The 27,191-nt window shown below is 38.5% G+C and overlaps 1 protein-coding gene across 2 annotated transcripts; it reads right to left on the reverse strand.

The window, feature by feature from the left end:
* Window positions 1-3,429: 3,429 nt before the first annotated feature.
* Window positions 3,430-27,171, reverse strand: LOC131240235 (integrin-linked protein kinase 1-like). 2 transcript variants are annotated; one of them, XM_058238365.1, is made up of 12 exons: window positions 26,202-27,170; window positions 14,961-15,035; window positions 14,751-14,855; window positions 11,906-11,991; window positions 10,567-10,687; window positions 10,203-10,282; window positions 7,064-7,126; window positions 6,821-6,942; window positions 6,496-6,581; window positions 5,032-5,156; window positions 4,283-4,414; window positions 3,430-3,676 (listed from the first exon to the last, which is right to left on the reverse strand). In XM_058238365.1, exons 1-12 carry the CDS (start codon window positions 26,616-26,618, stop codon window positions 3,670-3,672), a joined length of 1,419 nt encoding a protein of 472 aa, XP_058094348.1. In that variant the 5' UTR covers window positions 26,619-27,170; the 3' UTR covers window positions 3,430-3,669. The 2 variants fall into 2 exon arrangements, with proteins under 2 accessions (XP_058094348.1, XP_058094349.1); XM_058238366.1 differs by lacking the exons at window positions 10,567-10,687; window positions 11,906-11,991 and having other exon boundaries at window positions 26,202-27,171.
* Window positions 27,172-27,191: the final 20 nt, after the last annotated feature.

A 27,191-nucleotide genomic window follows, 5' to 3' on the forward strand; every position in this document is an offset into this window, starting at 1 on the left:
TTATCTCTGGATTATGTTTGCAGTTTGGCTAAATCTATTCCATGTTTTATGCACTCATACAGACAACATACATCCATCATTACATATGTTGCATAAGTGATGTTTTGGAACTCGGGAGCTGAGTTATGCTCGACCCCCGAATATCAGGGCGTTACAGGTACATAGGCCAGAAGTCACAGTAATTAAACACAAGTGATGATCTAGTAGTGAGTTTTTGTTGGCAGACCGAACACCGTTTACTCTAGCTTCTCAAGCCTTTTCCAGTCAAATGATTGGTCGGCCATCACAAGTGGACCCCACGTTTCAGTGATCCCACTTCAAATGACCCAGAAAAAAAAAACACTAACTCAAATCTATTAGGTGGTCCACAAATAGATGATTCATCGACATCTTGTAAGCCTTAATCCATCTTTCCACTCTATCACGATTCATATCCTCAGTTAAACCATAGTCCTTTTGAAGTCTTTTATTAGTACCTCCACCAAGGCACATGAGGGAAGTCCAGATGGATGACCCTCCGTCCTAACCATCATACCAACGAATTCTAGCCACCAGTGGATTGTGGACAGCTTCCAATACTACTTTGATTATCTATTTTCAGGATCTTAGTTTGCAACTGCTTATTTGGATTCTCTAGTTAAAGCGCACTTTTTGGCCAAAGGCAATCTATGGATGGACAACCCATACGTAAAATCCAATTAGGCCAGGCAGATTTACAATCAATCTCTCTCTCTCTCTCTCTCTCTCTCTCTCTCTCTCTCTCTCTCTCTCTCTCTCTCTCTCTCTCTCTCTCTCTCTCTCTCTACATATATATATATATATATATATATATATATATATATATATATATATATATATATATATATATATATATATATATATATATATATATATTTGTTGGGACGCATCACCATCATCATCAACATACTATAGTGCATAAATAAATGCAAAGACCATCATCCACAGTACAAATTGCAAAATAGCTGCTTATGTTTTTAATGAGATGTCCCAAGTCCAAACCGATTGGACCAGATTATCATCCACCTAGTTGATAACATCCAAACTGTCCAATAGGTTGTATGCATCATGACGATCACCTTAGGCAATAATCAGCCACATCCACTCATTGAGTGGACAACAATTATATCTTGTTATTTATCAATGACTAGATGTTTTCTATGCTATATGCTCCGGCCCTCCTGAGAAGTGGATGGGGCTGATTTTCGCACAAGGTGATCCTCACGGTGGGGCCAACATCTTGGAAGATATTCGACTGAATGCCCAATCCCATGTCCATGTCTATGGATTTTTTAAATCCTTGATAAAGGCCTCAACTGATGTTAAGAAAGTGGAAATGCCTTGCGTACTACACATGTGGCACATGTTTACAATGGTCCTAACCATGTATACAATTATCAAACTGATTTACTTATTGAAGAGTTTTAGGATGGATTAGAGCATGGAAAGGAGCCCAAAAATCTTTTATAATTGGCCAAATTCATAGACTCAACAATAAATTTACATTGGAGCATATGTAGTATACTTTTGGGTCCATAAAAAGGTTTTTTGGGGCATTTACCTTAAATTATGAATTTTGGATTATTTTTTGACGAACTCTTTGGTTTATTTTTGCTTTGTTTATGTCACACTTAAGTAGATAGGGACATTTTAGTCATTTTTCCTTGTTTTTAAAAAAAAAGATTGAGATTGTAACATCCAGTCCATATTTTCTACTTGATGTAAAACCCATATTAGTGCTATAGCTTCCCTTTTGTTTTCTTTTATATAAAAACTCAATAAACAGAAAATGTATAGTAGCTTTTGTGATATATCTCTTCTGTACAAGCGTTGGGCGTCAACACTTCTTTAGGGTTTGTGCGAGTACATGTTTTCACAAGTGGAGCATATGATATAGGCCATCAAAACTAGTGCATACTGTAATTATTTTCTGATTATTGCATTTTTTTTTACTTTTCTTTTCAAGTGGGAGAATCTTTATTCTTAGATTGGATGTGATTGGATGTGATTGGGTATGATTTAATTTTAGAGTTTAATATAACTAGGTGTGGTTGTGATTTTCATTCATTAGCTACACCAGATTTGGTATCAGAGCCTCCACTTCCACTATTGTTTCATTCTTATGAGAGCTTATTCTACAATTTTGCCACGTAGATGTAGAGGTCGTGGTACACGAGGAATGGAAGAGGAAGATATGGATCCTATGGAAGTGAGATTTGTCATGTTAGATAGGTAAATATAGACCATCTTCCAACATCTCTCTCTCTGCTATTAGCGAGGAATGAACAACTGACTTAGGAAGATAATGACAATAAGTCGAGTGGGAGTGGCATTAACCCATTCCATTGTGAAGCTCCGTTTGTTAAGCAACAACGAGTCACAAAGAGTAATTATTATAACCAAAGTAGGGAATTAGAAGTGAAGGTGGAAGTCCCTAAATATCATAGTACTATGCATGGGGGTAAATTTCTGGATTGGATTGATGGAGAAGAAAGTATCTTTGCTTACAAAAATGTGAACAAAGTATATTTATATATATATATATATATATATATATATATATATATATATATATATATATATATATATATATAAATTGTTGTCTTATTACCATAAAATTGAAATGTAGAGTTATCTCTCATGAAAGAAGTCTCTCTACCCATAGAGGCATATGCCAAAGAGTTCCATCATCTAGTGGCTCGGAATAGAGCAGCTCGTCACTCGTTTCATGGATGGGTTGCGGCCCACCATTGCAGATCAATTAAAGATTCAACCAATGTTTGTTGTTGCAGAAGTATGCAAACAAGCCACTTTGGTTAAAAATGGAGCAACGCTAGGAATGTTCGCATGAAAACTTCTAATCAATTCATTAGTATTCGGGAAATAAGTAGGAAGCCAGCAGGGAATTTGAATCGGGCAAAAAATGGCACTTCAATGTCTAGGTCACGAGTTCTTATCAACAGAGCAACAGGACAAACAGTCATGTCCTAAGTGTACGTAGGAAGCAACAAGTTAATTTGACCACTAGCTTCAAAGCCATTTTTAATGAACACTCGGTTAACAATGAGGGTGAGACCTATATAAAACGCATGATGCAGATTATGACATAGAAAGAAATGCCTTATGTACTACAAATTGGGCACGTGTACAATGACACTAACCATCACCCCCAAGTGCTGATCTTACATTTCTGACACAAGATCTGAATTGTGTAATTGGCAGAAGCTAGCCATGAAAGATGCTCATGGAAGGGAACATAAAATAAGAAATATATATACACACACACACACACAGAAGCTAGCCATGAAAGATGCTCATGGAAGGGAACATAAAATAAGAAATATATACACACACACACACACACACACACACACACACACACACACCAAATAAAGGTTTCCGCTCGTTCAGTTCCTTGCAAAGAACGCCACCTTTTCTTTTATTTAACCCTTGTTTATTACATGAATATTTTATTCCATCCAATACAAAATAGTACAATAACATGCTTCCCCTCTGATACAAATTAGTACAATAACATACATTCCCAAAAAACCTGTAATCATCAATGGAGATTTTCCTAGTCATTCTCTCTTTCATTTTTTCTCATTTTTTCTCTTTTTTTTTTTTGCTCCAGAACTCATTTCCCTGTCTTCATTTCCTGCAGAAATATGAATCCAGGTAATTTAAAATAAGTTCCAGATGTGCAGCAGAATTTCAAGAGGGTAATTTCTCTGTCTGATCTGAACTCTCCAATAAATTCACAATACATTTCATGGGCTGCCATGCAAAAAATCACAGTGATTGGTTGATCCAATCCATCATTGATTTGGTCTTATTTTCTATAGCCATCCTTTTTCCAAGCCAGGGATGGGATGGCTATGATTGCCTAACAGAAGTGATTCTTTAGAATCACAAGCATTCCATGATTGTCCCTAACAAATAGATAGATCAAATTGTTGCTTAAGGCCATGGTGGTTTCCCATGAATTGTGCATGAAAAAGTGACTTCATATACTACAAGGCCGTCGACTGGATACATACAACATTACGGTATAGAAGGCTCTATTATATCATTTTCCATGACGCATCATGGAAAGTACCTTATCATTTTTAACATTCTTTGATAAGTATTAGACGCTTACTGTAATGCATAAGCATAATGGGTCCTCTCTCTTGTTTGCAGAATATTGGAGATATCCTGCATTTAGAACTTAGAGCAAGGGTTTTTTATAGGAAATATTTATGGGCCAAAAGCAGATACATACCAAGGAAGTTTGAAGGTGTCTTTCCACCATCCTTGCTTGGTGCAGTTTGCCACTATCTTGTCCAGCCGCATGATAATCTCAGAAAACGTCGGTCTCGATGCATAATCTGGACTCCAACATTCTTCAATCAACCTACACAAGTACCGTCCAATGATTCATCTAGGAAATCATCGTTCCAGTTTATTTTCTATAGAAAAATGGTATGAGGCTTAGATGATGATGAAGTGATTAGAACAAAATAAATTTCATTGATGTTGTACATGAGAGATTTTTTTTTTTTTTTTTTGAAAGGTAACATGACCAGGGATTGACAGCTAACTAAGAACCATTCCCAGGGCGCAGCCACCACTAGACAGTACTTGGCCCAAAGTGTTGAATAAGTCAGGCAGGGCCAGGCCAATTTCAGTGGGCAGGCCTCTAGGTTCAGATTGACTACTCCCAAAAACTGATTACCATATCACGATTCAATTAACTGACTTCTTAAGCATCAGGAGCCCTTTCCTGTGATTATCTTCCAAGCAGCTGTCAAAAGGTAACCAGATTATAACTAGCAGACGATGGTCTAGTTCACTTTATCTACTAAGAGCTACTTAACCTTTATCTACTAAGAGCTACTGGCGTTTAAGTACTGCTACTAAAATATTAACATTATTACAGAGAATCCAACACCCCTCAACTGTAAAAGACAACCTCAAAAACTCACATTTGATTACAACTTTATAGACTCAACAGTTTTGAAGAAAGCTTACTCTTTGAGGGACGGAGGATAGCTTCTTGATTTGAGCTTGAAAGGCGGTCTCATCCCTTCTGAACAAATCATTTTAGCTGCTTCTTCTGGAGACTTGGGGTGGAAGGCTGCTGCTCCTTCTATCATCTGCATAACAAGTACAAACATTAAATAGACTGATGGAAAACAAGTCTGAAAAGATTGTCTGCATTATGTGCATCTGTTGGGCAATATGGACCCATTTGGATGCTGAGACTTCCAAGTTCTGATCTGATTTAATTTTAACCAGACCTGGTGAAAGCCGCGTGCTATGTTCTTTTCCAGTTGGACTAAAACAGCCTTTCTAATTCCTCTTGAGATGGTGTCGAGAAAGACCAGCAGTGTTTGACCCAGCCTTTCTAATTCCTCTTCAGATGGTGTGGAGAAAGACCAGCAGTATTTGACCCAGCATCTACTAGTGTCCCTTGAATTGCATGTGGTTATTAGGGGTTGTTTGGCTACCTCTAGATACTAAAATTTTAGAAAGAAAGCCTGAGTACTAGGAAAGAAAATTGTGGAGAGTGGAACCTGCAAGCCAGCTAGTAGCTGGGAAGCAAAATATGACCATTAAGCTGGAAAGGACATCCATTTCCCTGTCTTTCCAAACACCCTTAGGGAGCATTACCTAAGGAAACAAGTTCCTTTCCAGGGGGAGCCAAACGGCCCCATATGTTATTGTCTCATGGTTTTAATCAACTATGTCCAAGGTTCTAAATATCAGTTCTGGGGGGTGTATTGGCATTAGCCCAAAATCATTTTCATATGGGCCAGATCGACCTTTTATTTTATTTTACTTTTTGCCCAAAAAATTATGAAAAAGATCAGAAGGGGGAAAATGGAAAACAAAAGAATCTATCATTGGATTTGAGTTTTGTATAGGCATTCCACGGTGTATTAGGCCATTCTATATGGTGTTTTGAGAAGTGCATAACTACATGGTCTTTTACCTTATAAAATTGGAAGGCTGAAACAAAGAAAGGAAGGGAAAACAACAGAATGGTAAAAACAGACCTATGAGAAGCATCCAGGCAATTGACATGGCCCATACCATCCACTGATTTTTGGGCCAAGTTGTTTCAGGCCCATATCACATGTCGGACCAGGCTGAAACAGATCCACATTCACAACCGTGCCTGTGGCTACTATTTATAAATGAGATCTAGATCCTATGGTTTAATATCTCAATCAGTCAAGAATCAAGATATAGCGTGGTGTGGACTTAGCAGTTACAATGAGATTCTCTACTACAACTTCTTAACCATACCTCAAATTTTAATCAGATGTCCCAAAGACATGACCTCATCATTTTTGGCAGTTATTTAACAAATACTGAACTAAGTAAAGTTAGTGGCTCAAATATTTGATTTTTTCTTTTTGATTACTAACCAGCAAAAGGTATCGAGAAACCACACATGTTAAATGAAAAGGTGAAATTAGCCAGATGTACCTCGTAAAGAATGAGACCAAAGGAGAACGTGTCAACACTTTTGTCAAATATCTCATCTTTGTAAATCTCAGGTGCCACATATAAACCTATTATAAACAAGAAACCATCATTATCCAAACATCTGGGTGCAATGATTACAGCAAAAATTCAAATCGTAGCATAACATACTTAAAAATCACAAGTTCATTCCTCAAATGTTATTAATGGGAAGAAGAATAACTATCAAATGGAGCATTCTGGAAATGACCAACTCCAGTGTATTGATGGTACATTTGACAAGACAGTAGATTTTAAGGTTAGGGAGGAGGCAGATAAAATAACTTACTTGAACTGTCTATGAAAGCCCCTGATTGTGCTAGTTTGGCTTTGTCAGGTGATAATTTTGACAGCTTTATCAAACCAAAACCCGCTACCTTCAGCAAGCCTCCACTATCCAGCAAAATATTTCTGGCACCTTACCAAAACTTCAAATAATCAAGAACTGTACATCACCCCAATGAGTACAAATTAAATTCAACTCTTAACTGCTCTATGGAAATTAACTCTCTCTTGCATTTGGTCGTCTTACTTTGGCTTTAAATCACAGTGGATAATGGGGTCTGGTTTGCATTCATGAAGACAATTCATGCCCCTGGATACACAAAAAACATCCAACATGCAAGAAACCATCATAAACTGCACGATATTAGGATTTTCATGTGAACCCAATAATTAAATGCGAACACCGACATGCATGTCAATATAGACTGGTTATAAAGACGAGTGAATCAGAAAGTAGGAAAAAGTGTTAAGAATAGAAGTGAGGATATGAAGACAAGTGTATCAGAAAGTCGAAAAAAAAGTGTTGAACAGAAGTGTACTCTAATTAGACCATGTAATAGGCATGTGTAGGATGACTATCTATAAATAACTTAGTGAAATAACCATAAATTTCATGCTAACTCCAATGTTCTATGCACTACATGATAATGCACTTGTGTTTTTATGGGGCGCAGCAAGTGAAATCAACAAACATGCACAAACATGATCTTGAACTGAAATGCACTAGGCACTAAATGACACACATGTGAATGAAAGTTCATGAATTGTCAAGCTAATTGGCAAGTACAAATCATATGAAAGCCCATGAACAGTTTCATGGACCTGTCTTAAATAAAATGCAAAGAAAAGCAGGAAACAAACATGTGCCTGCATGCCATAGCTTGTGGAATCTTTACAAAACTCGGTTGGGGCATTGGTATTTGTCTTTAGTAGTTGATTGAGTTTTCAAGGAAAAAAATAAAAAAAGGTCAAGCCAAACCCAAAAGCAAGCTCTAAATCTTTTAGTGGGATTTCAGAGCATGCTTCATCTCATATCATAGCTGCATCCAGCAATGCAAGTACTCTAAGATAATTATTTCCACAAATTCCATAATCAACAAATGACAGATAGTAACACCAAAAAGGAAGTGATACATTCCCTATAAGGACTGTCCAGAAACATTGGTTTATTGTTGAGGGTCAAATATTGCATATCAGACCCCAGTTATTGCTTAGATTTACGAACATGGTACTGTTTAACGGCCCGATTTAATCGTGTTTGTGATGCAGGGTGTATTTACAAGCTTGGATTGAAATAGGATGCTAAAAGCATGGATTTAACGCTCATGAGTCACCAAGGCAAGGGACGGGCCCCAGGGGACCAAGACCAACGGATTTACACACCAGAGATCCGAGAAAATCGAGAAACTAAAATTCAAGTGGCCTGAAAGTCGTCCAGAATACAAGATCACAAGGTTCCTACCATCCGTTTGGCTCGAAACTACATACATGGCCTGAGGACCATAAATTAACCGTACATATCAAATTTCAGCCATTGGATTGCTGAGGAAGTGGCCCAACGGACAGATCAGCCCATAAAATCCGGATTTTGGGCCCACCTGCAATCTGGATATGCCTAAATTTTGGTCCCAACAGTTAAAAAGATATGAGAAAAGAGATGGACGGAACGGATTTCTAAAGAACATCACAGTGGATCCCACTTCACGTGGCTGGTGTACATAGCGGGTGTACACCCGCTGTGCACCGGACCAAACGAAAGGGTCAAAGTCGGTTTGACCGACCTTCTCTCGTCAAAAACGGAAATTTCCATTTTTACAGCGTCTGCAGGCAGATGGTCGGTTCGCAGTTGTGGGCCCCATCCATTGTCCATATGGACAATCCAAACCGTTCATTAGAATCCCACGGCCCATCTTACCAAGGCCTATGTGACGAAATTTAAAGAAATAAAAAGGATGGGATCCCAGCCGCTCAAACAGAAGACGGACGATGGCTTTACAGATTTCGTGGGCCGAATCAAAGGATGGCCAAAAAAACCCTTTCCCAACTGAAATTTTGAGTAGAAGACAATGGGCAGTATGGATTTCCCAACAGACGTGGATCATGGGCCCCACCAACATCATAGTGTAAGTCCTATTACACAACCCCTGTTTCATGGTCCGAAACCAACCGGTTTGGGGGTTATTGCACGATCATGGCCATGATCGAACGGCAGATCTGATCCGTTCATCATGTAGGCCACCCCAAAACGTCCCAACTCCCAAGGGACGCTATTTCTTTGAGAAGAAAGCAACGAAAATGGGTGTTTTCAGACCGTCTTCTTGACTGCATAACAGAACTTACGCAAGGGAGTTCTCGATTGTGTAAGGGGCTTTCTCCACCGCCTCTTGCCTGCGTGAACCGACCAACCTACCAGCTTTATAAAAAGAGAAGAGAGCAGAGAGAGAAGATCATCATATCTTAGTGTGGAGCAGCCGTGAGCATCAGGCAGGCAGCCGTGGAGGCCATGCATGTGGAAAGAGAGAGAGTTTGGAGTTTTCTTCTTCTTTTCTCCTACTTTTTATTATTTTTTGAGAGTTTTTAGTTAATCAAAACTATGGTTGGCTAAACCTCTTAGCTAGGGCTAAGAGGTGAAGCTTGTAGCGTAATTAGGATGATTGCTTTGCTTTGATTCATGGTTATTAAACTCTTATGGATTCTAGTTTGATTATTAAGGAATACTTTTAGTTTTTAATGGTTTATTGTGACTCAAATTACAATAGATCTGCAATAGCTTCAAGTATGTTCTTTTCATTATGAGATTGTGAACTTAGGAGGCCCTGTTGTTCGCCATCGTCTCATGGGCATGGTTGAGTGATGAAACCCTTCCTAAATTTCACAATTCTCTCATGATTGGCTGTGAGATTGGTAAATTGCTGTTGTTTGTCATAGTCTCCTGAGCATGGTTAGGAGACGGAATCACTTCCAAATCTTCGTCATTCTTATCTATTGATGATTAGACCCATGAGAAGTTCAAAGATCTGACAAATCTCTTCTTACCAACTGGATAGGACTTTGATTCCAGTCGTGTCCTTGAATCATTGCTAGGTAACTTCCCAATTGCTACAAATGGATCCTTGGCACCCTAGTTTCCTACCTCTGATTTCTCTAAGTTTTAGATAAATATTTCAACATTTTTCCCTCAAGTTCATTCGATTTAAATTTCATCTTAGTCTAGTTCTAATTCTACTTAATTTCAGATTACATACCGGTTTCAGTCCCTTGGGATTCGACCTCGGTCTTACCGAGTTTATTACTACATCACAATCACAACCCTATACTTGGGGTGTGAACATTTATTGAATTAAAAAACAATCAGTTGGTGGCCAAATATCAAGTTACGAGCTTACCTAGCAATATCAAGAGCAAATCTCAGAGCTTTAGAAGGCTGTAGACGTCCTTTCTTTTGAAGGTAATTTGCCAAATCTCCCTGAAATCCACCAAATTACAAGAATCCATATGGTTTAATGACATACATAAATGTTACCTAGACAATGCAGGCTTCGAAATAATATTTTAAGTGATGCCATATGTATTATCAACATCGATGTAAACAAGAAAAATGTATGGCAAAACTGCAATAGAATGGAATTATGGGACAACTCAAAGAAATAAAAATTTTAGATCACAAATCAGACAACCAAACTTTTATAGCAGACTGCAGCAACCAAGTGTGCTATTAGAAAATTTCCATATGAATGCAAAGATGCTTACTTTTGGATGGTACTCTGAAACAATCATCATGGGTATATTCTGAGTAACAGCTCCCACAAACTGAACCACATTAGGATGCCGAACCTTTTCTAACAATGTCAGCTCATTTTTGAAAGCATTTCTGTTCCCAAAAAAAAAAGGACATGAGGGAGGGAAAAACTACTCACTGCAGCCAAGTGACTCTGTGCATTTGGTTTATCAACAAATTGATAAAAGATCAGAAACAATTGAAAATTAACAGAAACACTTATAGATAACAATGCCTAGAGGGTCTTCATCTAAAAAGATAGCTCTTCAAATAACTGTTAGGTTTGACCTCATAAAATATCACTCAAGTACTTGCCCGAAGGTCATATACCATGAAGCTTAGGGCATGCTTTAAATGATTTATATTTCAGCATGGAGCACAAGAGTTCCCATGACCGGAGGTCTTTTCTCTCTCATCCAACTTAGGAATAGTTTGTGCCAATATCCACTCACTTTGCGATGATATGCTTGCAAAAAATAAAAAATCAATTTGGAATTTCTCGACTAGAATTTTCAGTTCAAAGTTTTGAATCTACGATTCAGATGTTTGATATGTTTGATACACTTGAATGCATTTTACATCAGCGAGTTACAGCATACTAATTTTTATATAACTCAATATTGTATGGCTAAGTAATGGTAGGGTTTTGTAATCAATTCTCTCAACCAATTATGCATTTGGAAGAATGGTGAAACACGCTATCATGTTAATGAATGAAATCCTAACAGACGACGATAAGTAGAATAAATCGATAAACATTTCTAAAATAATCTGGTGCTGCTTTTGCCCCAAGGTGCACTAATAAATGACTTTAATTTAACAAGGAATCTAAAATGCTAAGGCAATGACATATTGACATTAAATAACTTATAAAGAGGGAAACATGATGGCGGGAAAAGCACTGCAGGAAATAAGGGACTAAGTTTGAGGAATTGAATCATGTAGCAGCTACATTTATTTCCTCAAAAACTTGAGCAACTCCCAGTTCATTTCTTTTGATATGAATTTTGCATTGGACAGAGTTTTAGCATCAAAATCAGAAAGTCTACACATTGAATGAAACATCACACACTAGTTCAGTTGCACACCATGTAGAAGATGATTTGAAAAAGTGGAAACAACATTAAACATATAAATTTGACTGCCTGGGCTATTAAAAAGTCTGGCATCCTTGAATATCTTCGTTCAGGATAAGAATAACATGCAAAACACACACACACACAGAGAGACCAGAAAAAAAAGAAAAAAAAAAAAGAGATAGATGAAGAAGAAGAACAAGAATAAGAAGGGAAAAACAAGGTTAGCTGGTACATGATATCTGGATCTGAGTAGCAGTCCTTATCAAGTATCTTAACAGAAACTTTTGTTCCATTCCACTTGGCCACTTGATATGTGCCCTGCCAAGGAAATAAATAGAACTATCCATTAACAACTCATTTAGAGGAAATCAAATGTATCTACAAGCATCAAACCAGTAATTATCCTATTCTGAGGATCCACATAAAGAAAGAAATACTCCTCAAGCTTCACATTGTTAATTTATTACTACTGATTCACAAGTTAGAATACGCATGGATCAAAACTCGGGGACTCAACTCGCAGCCAAGTCAACTTGATGAGGTTTCAAGGCGAGTCAGTAAGAAACTTGATCCTGAGCAAGACTGTGTCAAATTGATGAGACTCGTCGAGTCAGTTCACTGACTCGGTCAACTCGACGTGACTCTCGAACTTAGTCAGTCACCTGTAAACTGTTCTTTTTCAGAAAAAGAAGGGGACGTTTTGAATCCAAGACCTCTGTGAGGGAACCAAATGTTTTATCCAGCATACCATATTCTGCTATTTTATATATTTTGCCTATGTAATTATTTTAAACATTTTGAAATATCATGTGAAGTTCTTTAAAAGACTATCTCGGTTGGAATTTGTCCCAATGCATACAAGTCTTCAAATTGTCCACAGACAATGAGCACATGTTACGTAGGTAAGAATCATAGTATCATACCAGTCACCGAAGCAAAAAACGAACACAGGAGAGCATTCATACGCGCTCTCAAGTTTTTGTATTTTGCCATGAGTGATATGATATGAACATCACACAACACAGTTATATTTCTGATTTCGAATTGTTCATGTACATCTTCTTCCTTTCTTGGGCAACATAATTAAATTCTTCTGAAGCAAAGTTACTGTTGGGTTTTTTCAAAATAAGAAGAAAAGGAATTTTTAATTTATATAAAGAAATCTTGGGAAAAGGGTTGTGGCTTTTGGTGATTGTGTGCCTCTTGGTAGAGGAAGCATAATTTGATTTTGAAATGAAGGGATGCCATTGTTGAAAAGACACCATGGAAGAAGATGTCTTTTCATGAAAAGGGTCTTAAAGCATCTGCTTCCCAAATCTGACCATGTTATGAGATGCAGTTAAGACATGAGAACCAGTAATCTTTTCAACAAATAAATAATGAGAAATGCTCCCAAGCTCTCAGAAGACTAAGTTATGATGCTCCTTAGTTGCACTGGGTCATTTAGACAGTCCAATCCATTGATCTAGACTGTTCATTAGGACCAAAGCACATTTCATGGGCACTGTAAGCTTCTGTTTACCAAATCTGACCATGAATTAAAATACCATGCAAACATCATCCCAACCTGACAATGGCATTTAATATGGGCAGTCAAGGTTGTTTACACAAAATAAGTCCAATCAACAATGTGATCCGTCTGTTTGTTAGGGCCCATCATGGATCGGTTATCATTCTAAAGAATCGCTTTTGTTCAGCAATCGTAGCCATCCCCATCCATGGCATGGGAAAAGTATGACTATAGAAAATAAGGCAATATCAAGGATGTATTGGTTCGGCTGATCAGTGCTACTTTCGTATGATATCCATGAAATGTGTTCTAGACTTGATAGACAGTTCAGATAGATCGATGGGACTATCCAAGACACTGGAGCATATCTCATTACTAATTTAGTTACAGTTTGATATTTAAGAAAATGCTCGTTGATAGCCAAAAAATGAGGTAATTTCTAACCAACAACTGATATGTATAAATGTCATGTATGATGCATCAGGCACTTTGTAGGAAAATTATGTTTCTTCACCCCATCTTCTGGGCCAGAAAGAAAAGATAATGTGAATCTTCATTTCCAACACATGTGGACATAAATAATATTGTCAAGAATGGGGACTGCTAATATCGCAGAGATTTTAAATGACACATGAAACATCTGTCACTGATCCAGATTTTCCATGTGTTCCATCCTGTTAATGGCAACCATCATGGGAAAATCCAACCAATCAGATAATCCTAACGTTCTGATCAATAGCATGAAAAATGATCAGTCGAAATCAAGCAGGGGGAAAAAGGTCCAATCATCCTGAAACATATATTCAATAGGTTGCGGGGATTGCTTCTGATTCTAAAGAAGCACATGGTCAGATGATGCTAACCTGACCAACCATTCTATGGCCTACTATAAAATTAAAAAAAAAATGAACCCTTAAAATAAGTGAACAACATTCAAAGGTTAAGATCATTCAATCAATGTGATTTTTTGCATCATGACCTCCCAATATAGTGGTTACAAACAAATGTAGTCTGGATAGATGACTGGGTGTCCCATGTTTCATTTAAAAGTTTTTGGGACACTGCTAACATCCCCATGGAGCTGGGGGAATGCCATGCACTCACACACGGGCATCCATCTTAGTAGCAAGCCAATGGGAATGCATCCACAAGAAGAATCAGACCCATCTAAAAGACTATGGCCAAGGCACTCAAACATTTCCAACAGCTACAAAAGTATCTGATAATTTTCCCCGTTCAACACTGAAAAGATTGCCATGCCTACAAAGTCCAAACTAACCTTCTCTTATTATCAAATTCTAACTTAAACATGCACGATGCAATATGGATTTTTTTTTTCTTCTGATAAATCAAGATTTATTAATGGAAGAAATAAGGATTTTCAAAAAGAAAAGCCAAGTATTTTCACCACCATTATTTGATTTCTTGTAATTTACAGAATCATGTTTTCCGAGAGCAACAAAAACCTTGAAAAGTAAAACTATATAAACCAGACCAAACATTAATTGGACATGCAAGCTTTTATGATGTCAATCAATTACTGATCATGATGGAAACAAGAACATGCCTTTGAGATCCCATCACACCGGCGAAGCTGAAGCTCTAGTGGATTAATCTCATACTCTGGAACTTCTCGAGGATTTGAAACAACCATAGGAGTCTTCCTGGTTTTCTGAAAACATAAATAGGGTTAAAAAACTTGACTTCAACGGACTGTTATCTTCAAGATGATATTGACCTATTCCTTCCTCAAAATCAGTGAAGGATGAGATCATACCGGAGCTTTGGCTCCTCGAGCTTTCAAGATATTGTAAATTTCGACATTTCCATAGTACTTTGCATCAGCGGCGGCCTGTCATGACAAGAGTACTATCATAAATGTTCGGATCAAAATGATGAGTCTGTTGGCTCTAGAACCCCATGAACTTGTGCCAACCACCAAAACGACAAAATTTAGGGATGTCAACAGCCAGGGCTTGGGTTGGCTTCTGCATGGATTTTGAACTTGTAGGGCTGGCCCTATTCAAATTTTCATTTTGATTGGGCCTGGGCCATTTACAACCCCAACAAAATGTGGTGAATTTGCATGGAAAAAAAAAAACACATTTCTTACAGCAATGTTGATCTTAGGCTCCAAAAACTATTATTGTACAGCCAAGACCACACGAAGCTAACATGCTCAATAGCAGGGCAATTGATTCATTTCCAAATTGCTGGCAGCATATATAACTTCAAGTATGAGTTTCGGTCCAGATGCAAATCGTGCAAGCAATCTGGTACAATGCACAATACATTTATGACTTCTCAATTTCTGATTGCAACAATCATATACCTAGTTAAAGACAAACACCTCAATGCAGGAAGTGTGTTCAAATCCATACAACTTCGTGGTACGGGGTAATACACTTGGACTTCAGTCTAAGGCTATGTTCCCAGCTTGCCCTAATAGCATATGTGCATATATGGTGACTATTTAGTAATAAGAAATGCATTAACCAAAACAGAATGGAGAAAACCATGAAAAATGAGCCAGCCATGAATCCCTCATGTCACCACAGAATGAAATCATCTCCAGTGAGTGCATGGCTTCTCCCACCAATTTGATGTTTCCTGGCCTAGCTGCCATTGTATTCACATTAATGTCATGCAGAAGAATGGAAACTTTAAGGTGTGCTTGACATAAATGGAGGTTCATGTCTGATGACTATGACTTCCAAATTGCAAACAGAAATTCCCTTTGATCAACAATAGAGGACAAGATGGTCCCAGCCAACCAGCCGATGGTATCCTTACACTCCATTCAGTAAGCAGCACAAACACAACCAAAGCCTCTTAAACTGTGTTACCCAAACAACTAAAACGGGCAAAAAGCTTGTATATGACACTTCAATTTTAAGTGTAAAACATTGCCTTAGGTTGGGAGGTACAAGCGAATATGGGACATCCTCCCAGATAAATGCTTACTAGATTTTAGAAAAAATGCAGCACAACCTACCCTCCATTCATTTGGGTTACATTTCAGATGGGCCCTAAAATAGATGACTAGCCAACTTGGGAATTTCTTTGTTAATAACAATTCCATTAACAAACGTAGCAATAGTTACAGAGGGATTAGAAGAACAGAGGCAACCTAATAATAAATTTGGAATAGATGTCCAGATCTTTAGAGCAGGTTTAGACACAACATCTCACCTAGGAGTTTGCTGTTACGTTCTCACAAAGAATATGACGTTATGAGACACTAGGAAGAGCATATTAGATGAAAGGTCACTGTACAGAAATCTGTGTCTCCACAGTCATCAGCCTTACAGCTTACCCACTAGATATTGCTAGGTGAAGTGCCTGATGTCATAATAAGAGAGTTTGAACAAGAAGCTTGGAAGACACACAAATGTTCTAAAAGAGCTGGAACTCGCACTTCAATTGAATCTTTAGTGTCGATAGGATGCATCTACCCAAAAGAAACCCTCCCACATACAAATGGTTATGTTCTTTGAAATTTCATCATAGGGAGACTACAACAACCAACCTCTAATTGTAAATTGACATTGGAAAACTTCACCCTAACTTGCTACAAAGAAATTGTCGTGGATTAAATCCTCTCCAGTACTGCTGCATCTGCCAAGGCAATTAGCACTCTAGAAATCCTATTGATCCACTAATGCCAGCTTCCTCAAAAGCTGGCTAAGTGACACCCAGCTTGGCACCCAAGTTGGTAGTGTACCTGCTCTCATGAGACATGGCCCAGATCGAGTCTCCTTACCATGGTGTTCAGAAAGCCAGTGCCTAATGCCCCTACAAACAAAAGAAAAGGCAGTGGGAAGGGGAAGCCTTCCATATAAGTCTAGCTCCTACAAGGGAAGGGGCCATTAGTCCACAGGTCCCAAGGATCAACTGCTGATCCTAGGAAGACCCACGCAGTCACAAACAAGTCTAAAAGGAAAACAATCATATGCCTATCATACAGGTCTACAACCAAGTCAGAGAGAAGAAAAATGCTATTGTTTTGTTTGCATTGCAATTATGTGAAGTGGGACAATATGACATGCATGTAATCTACACACTGCAGGCCTTTGACCCTTCGTTTCATGTCCATTTTTCTTGTATGATCTCTATCTTGTAATAGATAATTTATGGGCCTGTCGGGCTACTTTTTGCATAAATCTAGGCCCAGTTGTTGAGTAAACCATCCAAAGTTCTGGTTTTCAGCACATTCAAGATGGGCCTCATCTGATGGATGGTGTGGTTATCACATATATGTGCAAATTTGGCACTTGTGTTCTGAGTTGCCTCTCCCTCTTTCTTTTTTTTTCTTTTTTTTTTCTTTTTTTTTTTTTGTTTAGCTTTTTAGTACACCCACTGTCAGTTCACACTTCACTGTTAGCCACCCCCACTAGGGAATCGATACCAAGACCTCAGTGTTGAAACAAGGTATCTTTCACTCAGTCTACCACTTGAGCTATGGATCTGGGTGTGAGTCGCCTCTCTAATCATTCTTCACACAAGTAATAGTCTTAGGAGTTAGAACTATGGAATTGGGACTTTACGTTGTTAACCCGGGTTAAGGGTGGCAATGGGCCAGGTAACCCACCCAACCCAATGAGCCTGACTCGGCTTTGGGCTGGGCTTGGACCTACGAGCATGGCCCATGGGCTGGGCTTGGGCCTTGCATGCATGGCCCAATCAAGTTTTGAGTTGCGCTTGGCTCAAGTCATTTTAGCCCAACCCAACCGGCCTGAACTGACTTTACATGTGCGTATGTTATATCTTTTGACTATGCCATTCTAATCCTTTGGTTAGGCAAGCACCTATCTTGATTGCAAAACATTGGTTTCCTTCCTCTAAAATGTTTATTTCTTTGTGCATGTGTGGCCCAATTGATAAACGGATAGATTAGGAAAATTCAAAGGGAAGTGAGGATTTTATCAGTTTTCAGGGCTAAAACAGAAAAGCAATGGTACAAGCAAAGGGGTTGCCAACCACCTAAGTTACCTAAAAGAAAAATGAGAAATTTTTTGATACTCAGGTAGAGAATAATATATGTACCCATGCACATGGCCTGTGTGAACATGGCACAGACACAACTCCAATTAAAACCTCTAATTGTTAGGACCAACTAGAGATTGATCATAACACAAAATCCACAATGAAGAGATAATGACAAGTGACAAATCGGTTGTTGGTGAATCGCGGAATCAAACCCCAAATTCAAATCAAACAAGATACAATCAAACGCAAACACGAATTTACGTGGAAAAACCCTTCAGGAAAAAATCGCGGGACAAAGCAACAACGAATCCACTATTACGTACAAATTACAAGAGATAGATGGACTTACCGATCCAAAAAACCCTCAAAATCCCTTTGGGAAAACCTTAGCTTTGTCTTAGAACACCTCAGGAACGTCTTAGCCTTACCCTAATCCTAATTACTCCTGCTTATATAGAGTTACAACTGAATTATGAAACAAAATATGCACTTCTACAAAATCACGCAATTCTGTCGACAGGACCTTCGATAGGACCGACAGCCATCAAGGCATGTCGATGAGATCAAAGCCACCTTCGATAGGATCAAAGAATACCCCAAAAACTATCCAGTAAGCATAGTGGGGAAAACGGGATTTTCTTGATATGATCCAGTAGTCTATAAATGGGATTGATAGATGCTCGACGAGATAGAGTGGTCTATTAATGGTATCGATAGACCCCTGTTCCAATTAGATTGAAGACATCTGACAACAATCTCCACCATGGCTTCAATCATCATGAACCACAACTCTATCTCTAATCGCCTCCACCATAGCTCCACTATTATCGTTGCTTCTCGTGCACACTCCGTCTTCATCAACTTTTCGCTAGACCAGAAGAAGTCAAACAAAATCGGAACTTCTCTGTAGGAACCACATTTACAAGCATATTCGTCGGATTGACACTCATATGGATCTTCCCAAGAGTCACGTCGCCTTCCTCGAGCACATATCGAATAAAATGATGACGAACATCAATATGTTTAGTATGAGAACGGTAAACCGAATTTTTCGCCAAATTGATCGTGCTTTCATTGTCACAATTAACTGGCACGGCCTCCTGCTAAAACTCGAGTTCGTTCATCATTCATCTCAACTAAACACTTTTATTGAAAGCTTTTGTCACCACCATATATTAAACTTCGGTTGTGAAAAGGATAACCACAGACTAAAGGTTCGACATCCAACCGATCGCTCCACCCGCTAGTACAAGCAAGTAACCAGAAGTTAAACTTATGTTATCCACATTCCCTATGTAATCTAAATCTACATAGCCTTCCAATTTTTCCTTTGATTTCTAAAATGGCAATATGTAGTCTATTGTACCTCGTAGATAACAAAGTAGTCATTTCACCGCTTCCCAATGTTGTTTGTCGAGGCTTGACATGTATCTGCTCACAACATCGACTGCATGTGAAATATTCGGTCTCATAGAGACCATGACATACATTAAACTACCAACTGCGCTCGAATAGGACACACGAGACATAACCTATTTTTCTTCATCTATAATGGGACATCGCTCTAAAGAAAGTCTAAAGTAAGCAACATGGGGTGTGCTAACTAGCTTAAGCTTGTCCATCCCAAACTTCACCAATACCTTATCAAGGTACCCCGCCTGAGATTACTATAACCTGCTCCTCTCCCTCTCTGTGCATGTCTATGCCGAGAATCCTCTTTGCATCCCTCAGATCCTTCATTTCAAATGTCCTTGATAGCTGAGTCTTCAATATATTAATCTCAGACATGCTTTAATAGGCGATAAGCATGACATCAACATATAATACCAATAGAATGAATCCTCCATCGCTTAGTGTCTTAAAGTAGACACAATGATCATATTCATTCTTATTGAACAACTAACTCACCGTGAAAGTATTAAATTTCTTGTACCACCATCTGGGCAACTGTTTTAGGCCATACAACGACCTCCTTTATCTATAAACATTATTCTCTGACCCATTTTCTTCGAACCCCCTGATTACTTCATATAGATCTGTTCTTCCAATTCTCCATAGAGAAAAACAATCTTAACAGCCATCTATTCCAGTTCCAGTTCCATATTGTATTGAGCAAGCACCGCCAACACAGATTTGATAGATACATGCTTGACCATTAGCACGAAAATCTCGCTGAAGTTGACACCCTCTTTCTATGCATACCCTTTCGCAACCAATCTTGCCTTTGTACCTATACTGTTTTTTTTCTTGTAAATCCACTTGGACTAGATTGCTTTATTCCCAATGGGAAGCTCCACCAATTCCCACATCTCATTTTTGCATAGAGAGTCCATCTCCTCTTACATCACCACCATCCACTTCTCAACATCTGGGTCATCTAATGCTTCCTATAAGGTAGACAGATCCCCCTTATTCGTGATAAGGGCAAATGCAATGTTCAAGTCATCTTTGTATCTCGTCGATAACCTGCAATCTCTAGGTAGATTTCTCCTCACGGGTGGCTACTCCACCTGTACCTCTTGTTACAGCTCAGCTTCATACTGTGTTTCACCCTTGTCAATTTCAACATCAATCACTGCTGATTTTTATATTCCTTGTGTTCATCCTTATGGAACAAGGAATCCACGTCAAATCTAACGTCATGGCTACTCGTGATCTTCTGTCTGACCTAGTCAAACAGCCAGTATCTCTTCACACCATCAACATAGCCAACAAAGATACACTTCTTCGCCCTTTGGTTTAGCTTATCTCTCAACAGATTGTACATGAAAGTAAGTATCACAATCAAATACTAGCGGCCCTGAGTAACCAACTTCATGATCACTCCACACTTCTTCTGGAATTTTACAACCGATCGGCGTAGACGAAGACCAATTCACTAAGTAACAAGCCAGGTTAACGACCTCAATCCATAGCTCCTTGCCTAATCCAGCATTACTCAACATGCTTCGAGCTCTCACTAAGAGAGTCTGATTCATCCGTTATGTTACACCGTTCTGCTCTGGTGTATGCCCGATTGTGTTATGCTGTATGATACCCTCATCTTTACAAAACTAGTTAAATTCTTTTGAAGTAAATTCACCTCTATTATTTGTCCTCAAAACTTTCAACTTCCGCCCTGACTATTTTTTCACCATCACCTTTCACACTTGGAAGGTATCGAAAACATCAGATTCGTATTTCATAAAGTACACCTAAACTTTTCTAGAGTAGTTATCTTTGAATGATACAAAGAACGATGACCCCTTTCCAGAAACTATAGGTAATGGGCCCCCATACATTAGAATGCACATAATCTAGAGTACACTTACTAATATGCTTTCTAGATTTAAAAGATAACCTTGAATGTTTACCATATTACAGTGCTCACATATATCAAAATCAACACTTCTAAATGCAGGAATCAATGAACGATCAGAAAGTACCTTTATGCTGCACTTGCTCGTATGTCCTAGATGTACATGCCACAAACGTTCCAACATGGATTCCGCCACTGATGTTACAAACTCACCCGATACAGTATTATCGATCAACCTGTAAAGGTTATCATTCCATTGTGCTTTCATCACTACGAGTGCTCTCTTTGAAACCTTCAAAACTGGTGAATTTACACTCAATTACCTTGAGAGCTCCCAAAGAGATTATATTCTTCCGTACGTCAGGTGCGTGTCTCACATCTGTCAAAATATGTTCCATCCCATCAAATATATTGACGCTCACTATATAATTCCAACGACCTTACAGGCAACATCATTGTCCATAAACACCTAGCCATTGTCACGCTCGTTGTATGTGGTGAACCAATCCCAATGAGAGGTCATGTGGTATGATGCTCCCGTATATAAAATTCACTCATCGCTAAGATAGCTGGATTTGGATGCAGTCAGAACATCACTAATGCCTACATTCTCATTCGATTCTGTTGCGTTGGCCTCCTTTGGTGCTTCATTAGCTTTATCTCCCTTTTGTGCTTTAGGATTCTGACAATCCTTCTTTATATACCATTGTCTTCCACAGTTCCAGCACTTTATATTTCCTTTGCCCTTAGACTTGGACCATAAACACGACGAGTTTCCCTTCTCCTACAAACACATCCGTAAATGACCTTGTGTCGCTGTCCTTCTTTCTCAACACCCTCAACTGAAGGACTGAGATGAGTCTCGACATCAATGGTATATCTATTGTGGCACATAACGTCTACAAAGCTATCGTAAGACTCTGGAAGAGATTTCAACAAAATTATGGCTTGAACTTCTTCGTCAATCTTCACTTCCACACCCATCAATTTAAAAAGAATTGATTAAACGCATTGATGTGATCAATAAAATCCGACCCTTCCGCCATCTTCAGATTATAAAATTATTTTTTCAGATACAAATGATTCGACAATGATTTCGTTGTGTACAAGCTATCTAACTTCTTCCAAAGTCCTATTATGGTATTTTAATCAAGGATATTATAAAGGACATCATCCACTAAACATAGTTGGACTAAGGTTTTCACTCTTTCATTTAACTCTTCCCACTCTTCATTGCTCATAGACGTTGCGCAGTTCTCTACACCAAGGACTGCATGTTGCAACTCTTGCTGAATTTAAAGGCCTCCCTTAACACACCTTCCATAGTTCAAAGTTGTTTTTCCCAATGAACTTCTCCGTTTCATACTTCACATTTGATTTCTTCAACGACATGTTTCAGATTCAAACTCGAAACCCACTTGTTGGGGAATCACAGAAGCAAACCCCAAATTCGAATCAAACAAGAGAAAATCAAACGCAGACAAAGCACACAAAGAGCACATAAATTTACGTGGAAAAACCGCTGTTGGAAAAAACCACAGTACAAAGCAACAGCGAATCCACTATGAAATACAAATTACAAGAGATGGATGGATTTACTGATCTGAAAAACCCTCAAAATCCTTTTGCAAAACCCTATCTTTGCCCTAGAACACCTTAGGAATGTCTTACCCTTGCTCTAATCTTGATTACACCAGTTTATATAGTGTTACAGCCGAATTAGGAAACAAAATACGCACTTCTGCAAAATCACGCAATTTTGTCGATAGACAACCATCGAGGCGTGTCGATGGGATCGAAGCCACCTTCAATGGGATCAAAGAATACCCCAAAAATTGTCTAACGAGCATAGGGGGAAAAAATGGGATTTTCTCGATATGATCGAGTGGTCTATCGATGGGATCGACAGGCACTCGATGGGATCAAGTGGTCTATCGATGGCATCGACAGACCCATGGTCCAATCAAATTGAAGACATCTGACAACATCGGTGGACATTTTATGAATGATTAAAACAGAAATAAGCAACAATACAAGCTAAAGAATATTTAGAATAATTGAGGCAATTTAATTCACCATATTCATTGTCTTGTAAATATACCACAAAATAATTTTAGGGATCCAAGAGTCAAAATTCAGGCTATCAAACATAATTTCTAAAGTTTAGGAATCCAAAAATCCATGCTGCCAAACAAAACTGAAAATCCAAGAGTTCAATGTAAGATTAGAAATTCAGGATTTCGATTCCATGTTCCCAAACAAGCCCTAATAAACTGAATCACCATGGATGAGCATGTGAGTATGGTTTCGATACTTCACCAACATATATCAAGTAACTCCTCTTTGTTGTATAGGACACGTGTATAAGTCTTCTTCTCCTCTCTAAACTAATGTATATTAATTCATGAGGGATAGTGGTGATGGAATAGGAGCTTTTTGTATAACTTAGGAAAAGGTAGAGGATCTTTATAAATACACAAAAGGCAAGGGGTAAATATTAGTACAACAAAAAAGGAGAGGCTACATGCAAAAACTCTTCATTTTTATTTTTATTTTTTTGTAGTAGACCCAAGAAAAACTAAACAAAATGGAAAAGAAGTTTATACAATCATTAAAATGCATACATAGCCATTGAAACCATTCTGTTCTAAGTGACGCAATTTTCCATTAAATTAATCTGGATTGAGATCTCAAACTATACCTGTATGCAATGCGATAAATGCCTCTAAGATTTTGTAAATCTCACAACATTATTGCCAAATTTTCATCAAATGATAGTCTCGCGATTATATCATAAGATATTCAAGATGTCGCCAATTTTTAATTCTACATAATTTTTCTGTGAAATTAACACAAAATTATCGTAAAATTTATTTTAAAGTAAATTAATATATTTTACCTATAATTTTTAATTTTTAAAATCATTTATCAATTTAAAATAAATATTTTAAATGTTTTGTTTTAAGCAAGATTTTCCCAATAATATCAAAAGAAAAACGTAAATTTTTTTAAACATCTCTTTAGAGATTATTAAGCTGAGAAATTGCCCAGATTTGTCCCATGGCACAAGCAACCATTGTGACAAATATCTCCGAGATTTTGAAAATACGTGGACCATTGATTAAATGACATTTTTTTTTTCACAATAATATCATGAGGTTTTAGAATATTGGCATATATTTAAAATTTAAAAAAAAAAAAAAACCCTCACAATTTTATCATGAAATTGTCGTAATTTTAACAATATATATATATATATATATATATATATATATATATATATTTAGAAGTTAAAATAATGAATTCTATGAAAATTAACTACTTAATATGGAATTTACCTTCTAGTACCTTTCTTTAAAAAAAGATTTTCAATAAGCTACCCTATTAATTTAAATAATTATGCTTGGGGTCAGCCGTATGAGTGAAAGAATCTGCTACTCAGGTGGTCCCCACATGATGTTTGTGTGAAATCCAACTAACCACCATGTGCATCACCCCGTGTTAGGCCCAAGGACAAAAAATCAGCAACATCCATGATTCAGGTGGACCATATAATTGGAATCAGTATACAAGGCAACGCTTACCCTATAAACTATTTACATTGGTGTGGTCCACCCGAAACATTGATGGGGCCTGATTTTTTTTGGCCCCAGGAGTGAATTTTGGTTTGGCAAGTAACGTTGGAGTGAATTTCATACAATCATCATGGCATGCCCTGTAAAAATCAAGAGTGGACATCTCTTTCCCAATTGTTTCCTTTGGTGTGGCCCATCTGAATCACGGTCAGCCTAAGTTTTTGGCTCAGGCCCAACCTTGGATCACACATATGATGGTTGGAGTCGATTTCAAATAAACAACAACGTGGAACCCCAAAAATAAATCAAGGAGGTAGTGGCTCTACCAACTGTTCCATAAAAACAGAGATTTAAAGGGAATTTCAAGGACACCACCGTTGGTCTTTTATGGGTCCACCTTGATGTATATGTGGGATCCACGCCAATTATCAAATCTGTAATCCCATGATAGGGCCAGTGCAAAAAAAATCAGGCTGATCTATGCTTCAAGTGGGCCACACCAAAGGAAACGGTTAGGAGAGAGCATCCGCCCTTGATATTTACAGGGTCCACTGCGACAATTATATGAAATTCACTCCAACCATTAGATGCCAAATCAAAATTTAGGATTGGGGCCAAAACATCATGCCAATCCATGATTCATGTGAGCCACACCAAGGGAAACAGTTTGGAGGGTGACATGACCATGTACACTATTTCCAAATTGTATGGGAATATTTTTGGGCTTTTTGCCTAACATGGGTGACGCACATAGTTGTCAAGGTAGATTTCACATAAACATCATTACAAGAGCCCCATCCAAGCCACCCTTTGGCTCTCATGGCTGACCATTAAGAACTCTAACAGAAGGTGTTCCAATGATAATTACTTAAATTAATGAGGTAGTTTATTAAAAACCTTTTTGGCCAAAGGTACCCGAATGTAATATCTATATTAAGTAGGCATTTTTTAGTTAAAATTCCCTAAAACTAATTCAGTATACGCTTATCCACAATTTTAAAATTTTATTCAGCAATATTTCCCAATTATATTGCAAGAAAAACATGAAAATCTTAAAATATCCAAAGAAATTCCTGTGCTGAGAAATTTCGGAGAAGGAGAACTTATGTAAAACAACAAGGTTCGGCCAATAATGAAGTAAGAATCTGAAATTTACCGTACTCCCCCACCGATCTCTGGCATCAATGTTGGCCTTCCGAGTCAATAACAGCTTCACTACATCGACATGCCCCTCGCAGGCCGCGATATGCAGAGCAGTCCGCCCATCCAAATCAATATTATTTACATCAATGCCCTCGTTCAACAAATCCTCCACACCTTGCACATCCCCCCGGCACGCCAAGAACAGCAGCTGCATCGTCGTGTCGAGGTTCTCCGGCACCGACAGCTCATCCTGAGCTGGGCTCCGACGGTTCGGATCGAGTGAGGACTGCCGCCCGAAGCTGAAACGGAACGTGTTGCGCCTCGGGTCGAAGGACGATTGTCGCCTGAAGCTGAACTTGCCGCTCTTCCTCATGGACCCAGTCGAGAACTGACGGGAGATCCCTCGCTTCAACTGCGCGGCGATTTCCATGGTCAGGATCTCAAATTCAACCCCGATTTTCAGAAAAAATTTACTAAAAGGCCATCCCCTGATTCAGATCATGCAATTAAAAAAGCTGATTTTAGACTTTGACGTCGGAACCTCTTTTGCTTAAGAGATTTAGAACGAAATTGAGGTCTGAGAATCCGTTTCGAGAAGGGAATTGAGGAGAGCGTTGAGAAGTCCTTGGTTTCGAACGAAATTAGGGTTAGGAGAGATGATGGACGGTCGAAAGAGTTCTCCTGGAAACCCTCTTCCGATCGAGACCAGGAGTAGATTACAGCATGGAGGGAGAGAGGGAGAGAGCAGAGAACAGAAAGGGGTAGAAGAGAGAGATTTTGGGAGAGGATCGAGTCGTATGAGAGAGAATGCTGGGAAAATGAATGGCGTTGGAGAAGATTTCTCCAACCGCTTCTTTTTTTCTCTCTCTTGCGGCAAAGAGAAGACAGGAGCCTTTGAAATGTGCGAAAGAGGGTAACATATCGGCGGTTGGAGGATTTGAGTTAAAAGGCGCGGTCTTTGACTGGGTTGCGCGTATTTTTCGGAGCGGATTGCCTGTGACCC

The sequence above is a fragment of the Magnolia sinica genome, chromosome 3 (assembly GCF_029962835.1).
Source record: "Magnolia sinica isolate HGM2019 chromosome 3, MsV1, whole genome shotgun sequence".
NCBI classification, from domain to species: Eukaryota; Viridiplantae; Streptophyta; class Magnoliopsida; order Magnoliales; family Magnoliaceae; genus Magnolia; species Magnolia sinica.